Here is a 7,142-nt window from a genome sequence, read left to right as displayed (position 1 = left end):
TCACTGGCACCGGCGTAGGAGTGAAGGGCTGAGGAGTCATTCTGGGTGTAACCTCTAACAGCTGGTCCCGTCTAGGGCTGGGCGATTTGGCCTAAAATAAAATCGCAGATTTTTACCCACCAAACCCGATTATTGATTTTAATAGATATTCTTTTCTATAAATGAGAAATAAATATCTATTTTAAGTTTGGATTTTATTTGAAGATTAACAAAAAGCTAAATTTGGTTGCCACAGACTTTAGGCAAACTCTAAACACTAGATTTTTCCAGCGCATGCAGCCATGTTGACATTTTACTATTTTTACTTCTTTTAAATAATCTTTTTTTTTTTTTAAATCTATTATTGACCATAAATTTGAATAACGATTAAAAATCTATTAATGGCCCAGCTCTAGTCCGGTCATCCTCGCTGCGGTGGAGCCCCAGGCACAAGGTGCTCTCCCGGGGGCTGCCTTGTCCCTCGCCCTGCGTCGCGTCCTTTGGCCCCAGTGGATCTTTGTGAGAGCCGATGTGTTTCAACTATGTTTGTTTGTGTGTGTGTGAAGAGTAAAAAGTGTTGGCCAAATGGCCTCACCTCCGAGTGAAATCTGCGTGGAACGTGTCCCTCTTGATTCACTGTAAGTGTTTTGGTGAAATGGGCTGGGCTGGGGTTCTAGTGAAGGTGGACGTTTCATAAATCATGGGGCATTCACAGCCTCCTGAAGCTGGTGACCGGAAGAACATCTAAATCCACAAAGAATATTCTGCTTGGATGAACAAATACGCTTTATTGGTTGAGTTGAGGAAAATCATGAAACTAGTAACTGGTGCCGGGGTAAAATGTAAACTGTGGCGAAGTCCATTAAAGTAGAACCACAGTCCAACACCAACACATTAAAAGGAGCAGGTTCATGTTAGTGTTATGACACCTCTTTGGAAAGAGTATGGAAGAGCCGGCCACCCTGAGGTATCTGTACGGCCGTGGTCATTAAGGGTGTGGTCAGGAGATGGTTCCCCTAGTTTGGGCCCCTAATTGACCAACAGTTGTGAGTGGCTGGTAGTGGATAATAACACCTACACCTAGTGGTGAAATACGGGCCCTTTAGCGGAGTACTTGGTGGTTCTGCGGTTCTACAGGTGCATAACGACAAGCGCAGATCAAGCTCCTCAAAACAACGATCCAACTTTTATTTTGTAACTCACCATTTTGTTGCTCCTCAAGTAGAACACACAACCGATCAGGGTTTGGCCGTTGTTAATAAATGACAAAACAAAAAGACGATTTGTGCTTCACTTCATCAAGATCAGTTTAATAAAATCCACTCCAATGCAAACATGCATCAGTTTAGGGTGCGATTATGCTTGTTTTTTTTCCCATGACTTCAAAATAGATCACATAGATTAAATACAGTGCTTTTTTATTAATATACGTACAGCCAAGACAGCAAACAGTGGCTCGACGCCCAGAAGAAAAGCTGTATGCCTCGTGTCACACAGAACCTAACTGGGACGAACCGACAGGAGGATGAGGTTGAAGCCCAGACTCGTAAAGTGCTTGGATTTTAAGTTATTTTTCTAAAAGACAGGCCTCAGACACGTCAGTTGAAAGCGCAGCCGTCCATTTGGTCACATCGTTAAAACAGACAGGGAAGAATTAACAAAATCTTCTTTTATGTTCACCTGACACTGAAAAAGGGAAGCGAGTTGTCCCCGTGTCCACAACGGGCCGACAAGACTCTCTGCTCTCACGCGCACGGTAATAGCGTTAAATCTGTTCTCTCTAATCCTGGATCAGGGACCGCAACTAAGCACCATTCTAATCTTTGCATTCAACCGCTAAAAACGTCCACTCCAGCCGCCCCCCCCCCCTCTCAGTTATCCATCCTTACAAAAGCACGTCTTCTATGGTAGTGTTATGTCAACTGATAAAATATCTCATTTTCTTTACAGCCAAAAATCCTGTACACGCAAATAAATTATACAAAAATAAAACACTGCATTTCTTCTTGCCTCATTATAGGTTAACGGAGGAATAGTTTCAGTCTTGTTAAACAATCAGGCCAAGCTTAATCTATCGGGTACGGTGCAAAATAAACGTTTGAACAACTCGAACGGGCGATCACTGCAGGCTAAACTATAAGGTTAGACGACGTTGAGAACGCTCTCCCCTCGGGCCTGCCTCAATGCGTTAGCCCGACCCCTTGTATACAATCATAGCATCACAATAAAGACTTCCACTAACACCGGGTCGTCACGACGACCGCCGACTCATTCACATTGAGACGCGCTGAGCGTTACGCGAGGAGAGGATCAGTCGAGGAAAACCCGGCGCAGAACGAAGAAGAAAAATATACGATAAACACGGACGGTTTAATAATAATAAAAACAGCTATGTTTGCTATACTCGGCAGCCAATTAGCAAAGGAAAGAAACGGGGGAGTTAGTGTAGCCTGGGCAGGAGACGCATCTGAGCACAGGATGGAGAGAAAGAGGAGACTGGGGGTGGGGGGGCAGTGTCGCCGTCTACTGGTTCTTCTTGTCTTCGGGGGGGGAATACGGTGGAGGCTTGTCCTACGAGAGAGCACAAGGGGAGACAACATGAGGGAACACATTTGGGGTTCAAATGCAACAGGCCCGCTAGGGTTGCCTTGTGTCGATGGACGAGCCAGCCCCAACCACCCTCCCTCCCTCCCCCCCCCCCTCGGAGGACCGCTGGCAGGATCTCACCAGACCCCAGCCTCCATCATTGTACTAGGATTACCGATCCGTCCACAAAGGGATAAGAGTTGATGTGATCAAAGCGTCATCACTCTCTAAAACAAATGGCTTCCTTATAGTATAAGACAAAAGAAAAGTTTTTTGTCCCCTTTATTTACTTTATTTATTTATTCAATAACATTTCAACATTTGACCCACCCCCTGACCCTAGCCCCCTACAGGGCAAGAACAAAATAATCTTGAGAAGGAACGCAGAGTGGGAGATCCCTCCTTCCAGGTATGATCAAGACTCAGGAGGGGAATGGCCGCCATAATCGACGTACTTACATACAGACAAAACATTTTAAAATAGGTGACGGGGTGCTGGTTGATTTTGACCTGTATGGACTCAATAGCTGACTCTGGATCAGCCATTGAGTGTCAGCCCGCCTGGTGCCTGTCGGCCCCCAGGGGGCGCTGGGGTGGCGGTGAACTCACCTGCGGCAGGTAGACGTGGGAGGGAGGGAGCGTGGCGCAGCTGGCGCTGGCCGCGGCCTCGGCTGCCTTGGCCTCCGCTGGGGTTGAGACAGGGAGGGAGGAGGCGGGTGAGGGACAGACACGGGGGAGGGAGGGGGACAGAGACGGGAGAGACAGAGGGGGGGGGGGGGGGGGGGGGGGGGGGGGGGGGGGGGGGGGGGGGGGGGGGGGGGGGGGGGGGGGGGGGGGGGGGGGGGGGGGGGGGGGGGGGGGGGGGGGGGGGGGGGGGGGGGGGGGGGGGGGGGGGGGGGGGGGGGGGGGGGGGGGGGGGGGGGGGGGGGGGGGGGGGGGGGGTGGGGGGGTGGTGGGGGAGGGGACAGAAACAGAAGAGGGAGGGCTCGTTAGTACAATATGGTCGGCCTCAGCGACTTCATCCCCTAGAGCAGCTTTTCTTGAATCTCCGGGGCTGGAGCCAAACCGGTATTGATCCCGTTAGGAGGTGCGAATGCGGCTTGAGAACCCAAAGGAGTGATCTTGAAGCTCCTTCTATACAGCGCTTTTCTAACCAGTGGCCATCAAAGCGCATCATCTTATTGCCTCACATTCCCCCCTTCATGCACTGTGGCGGTGCCAACCATGCAAGGCGACGCCGCTCGTCCGGGAGCAGTTAGCCGTGAGGACGTCTCGCTCAGGGACACCTCGACACGAAGAGCCGGGGATCAAACTAGCGACCTTCCTCTTCCACCCGAGCCACATGCCGCCCCAATGAAATCAGAATGAATAAGTCTCACCTGCTGATGTGGACGGCAGGTCCGGGACATGTGGGGGCTGCTGACCCAGGGGGGCAGAGTAGGGAGGGGGGGGCATGTAGGCTGCAGGGCCGTCAAACGCTGGAGGGTTCGGGTAGAACCCACCTGGAACCGGGGGGGGAGGGGGGGGGGAGAGAGAAATGTCACCCAGGATCGCTACCCAACGAGCAGTGTGGATCGGCCAACAGGTGGCTCCGTTCCTGGACCAGATCCACCCGACACGCCAGAGATTGAGTGGTCGGAATACATCTCTGCTGTCACCACTCACTCCAACACAACTTGATTAGCTCCACTCCAACACATCATGACCTTGATTAGGCATAGGTGTCATTCAGACTGAATGCTGAATGCCCCCCCCCCCCACCTTTACTAGTAAAGGTCCTACTGAGTGTACCTGTGGGCGGGGCGTTGGGGTAGTTGTAGCCCGGCGGGGGGCCGGCCGGGTACATCCCGTTGGTGGTGGGGGGCGGGGGGTAGGCGTACGCCCCGTTGGCCATGTATGGGCAGCCGCCAAACCCGGCCGTGGCTGGCTGACCTCTGGACGCTGCGGGGCACAAGGGACCACAGGTGAGTTATCAATCACACGGTCGATGAATCTTCAACAATCAATCATCACACGCTCCGGCGTCACACAACTCCCCGCCCGTGAGCGATGATCAGTGATGGAAATGATCATCAACCACGTGATTATTAGTCTTCAACCACGTCTGGGAGCAATGACCTCCCCTCCATGCGGTTCTGTGCCCGTACCTTGGGCGGCCACCTGCAGCATGCACTGGCCGAATTCGATGGCTCCGCCAGCAGCGAAGACCAGCTTGAACGTCGCGGCGCCTTCCCAGCCGCCTGGAACACACGCAGCCCGCTTCAATATGATTACATCTCAAACAGGCGAATGTTTTGTGTGCATTCTAGTGCTTGCATTAGAAACACATGGATGTCCTACACTAATGTGCTCCTCCCCGTGTATCCCTGGTTAGGGTTGAGTGATTATTTATACATGATTCCCGTCATACACCCGAGCACTGCTCGGGAAACCAAACCCATTCATCCTACCCCGGTCCACGACAACAACGACCGCGCGGGATTCTACCCAGAGCTGTGACTGTCCTACAGAGAGGCTGTGAGGCCTGGGACTGCCTTGAAGAGAGGCTGGGAGGCCTGTGACTGCCTGACAGAGAGGCTGTGACTGTCTTACAGGGGATATGTACTGTAGGTGGCAGGGTGGCGGTCGTACCTCCGGGCTCGGCGTTGACGGAGCCCTTGATGTAGTTGGCTCCCAGGACGGGCTGCTTGATTTCACAGCCCTTCATCAGGTAGAAGGCATCATGAAGGACTGCAGGGCGTCCTTCCCCTTGGCCAGGAAGATCACCTGCGCCGTGGCACACACCAACTCATTTAAGCGGTTGAAAATGCAACGGAATTATCTAGAAGAGGCTGATGAGGCTGTGAGGCTAATACTGTTATGTGATATGTTTTGGGTCAATGAGCAAATCAAGTCCACACATTATTAACCTTTCTTCATTGACGATAACATCAAACTTACATTTGGCTTGCACATTAAAAGATTACTCAATCATAAAGAACGGGGTTAAGTCAGTATTGATGCGTTACCACCTTCAGATGGCAGCACAACAACCTAGCCTTGACTCGAGGCCTGTCTTTAAAAGCTTTTCATTTTCTCCACCAGCATTTAGTTTTTATAAAACTTCAAAAGGCTTCAGTTCCATCGGGTGAATGAACTGTTCTAATATAGCTACAGCATCAGAATGTAAAAGGTAACGATGAGGACGATGATGTGCGTGGTGGGCTGTGTGGCCCTCATCTCTCACCCTGTAGGGCGTTAGATAGATGCTTCCCTTCTTGCTCTTCCTGAAGGCCTCCGGGAGGCTGTCGGCCTCACAGAACACCAGCTCCACGCTGTCGTGGTTCATCAGGATACTGGAAGGAGAGCACACAGGAGGATCAGAGGAAGACACTAGGATGGTACCAGAGATCAGAGGTTTTCATACTGGGGCCGGATACTTTTTTCCCAGCTCCTAGGGTCTGGGGGGTTAATCCCAGTGTGTCTGCATTCCACCTCTGCGGAATCCTTGAGCAAAATGCCTAACCCCAACTTCATAATACACTATGTTGCTTTGGATAAGTCATCTGCTTGACGACTTAATGGTAAGGAGTAAAACAATTGCAAATACGAGTCCAAACCAGCTCCAAGTACTATTGCAAAACCATATGGTTTGGTTGTAGTCCATGCTGAAGGGTTTCATAACGTTGCATTATTCACCACGACCCAACAACACATGTGCATAACTCCACCAGTAAACTGAGATCCCAGTAAGCGCCAGGCCTTGCCCAGTGGCCTCGCTGTGGATCATTAACTCAAAGGTTCGTGACACCGTTTCCTCGAACGATAAAACGTCAGGTTATGAAGCCGTTAACTGTCACGTTATCCCGTTGTATGCCCGTCCACCGTCCATACAGTCCGTGGATTATGAACCCTGGCAGGGGATGTTGTTCATCCAGGAGCAGAAAGTCCCGAGTGGACCAGCCTCAGTCAGGACGGGACGCGGGTCCGATCTCCGTCCATGATGGACTGTCTGTCAGCTGATGTACGAGTAGTGTGAAGTAATGGACGTGGATCGGACGACATCGTGCCCACAGACAGCCAGAGAGGGGTGAGGTTGGTGCTTAGTTAACGAGCTGCGTGATGAGTTACCTTTCACTGTTGTTGATGATGACGCCCCCCGACTCGGAGCTGTTCTTGTTCAGCGCCATCTCGACGTCCTCCCACGCGTGTTGCTCTAAAGGACGGGGAAACGGATGATGTGACGGGAATCGAAGTGGTATCTTGTGTGTGTATGTCTGGCGCTCGTACTACGCTGGTAGTGCGTGAGTGTGTGTTGCGACGACGGAAAATACGTCGATGCACCTGCACTTCCGCATCAGGCTCCGCCCACACCGCGACGTCAGGGCGTCTGATCTATTAAATAGAGGCTCTGTAGCGCGGACGCTGCAGGATCTATTCCATATAATGATGAGGTGTATCCTTTATTATCCTGGAGTAATTTGCCCATAGTAGTCCTCTACTGTGATCGTTTTTATTTTATTTTACATATACAGTTTATACCAACAGTATAAAAGTCTGAGCTATTTAGTCTAGTCTCTCCCTACAATGAACATTAA

At 51.2% G+C, this 7,142-nt stretch overlaps 1 protein-coding gene across 1 annotated transcript; it reads right to left on the bottom strand.

Moving 5' to 3' along the window:
- Positions 1-1,261: 1,261 nt before the first annotated feature.
- Positions 1,262-6,814, bottom strand: LOC130371534 (WW domain-binding protein 2-like). The gene is given in 9 exon segments (XM_056577345.1): positions 1,262-2,550; positions 3,175-3,251; positions 3,945-4,067; positions 4,357-4,506; positions 4,713-4,805; positions 5,197-5,280; positions 5,283-5,331; positions 5,792-5,900; positions 6,676-6,814. Coding segments are annotated over 9 exon segments (792 nt in total). The 5' UTR covers positions 6,735-6,814; the 3' UTR covers positions 1,262-2,502.
- Between the last annotated feature and the right edge of the window lie 328 nt (positions 6,815-7,142).

This window comes from Gadus chalcogrammus, chromosome 18, assembly GCF_026213295.1.
Source record: "Gadus chalcogrammus isolate NIFS_2021 chromosome 18, NIFS_Gcha_1.0, whole genome shotgun sequence".
NCBI lineage: Eukaryota > Metazoa > Chordata > Actinopteri > Gadiformes > Gadidae > Gadus > Gadus chalcogrammus.
Note: the sequence above shows the minus strand (reverse complement) of the source record. Positions and strands in the feature narration are given on the sequence as shown.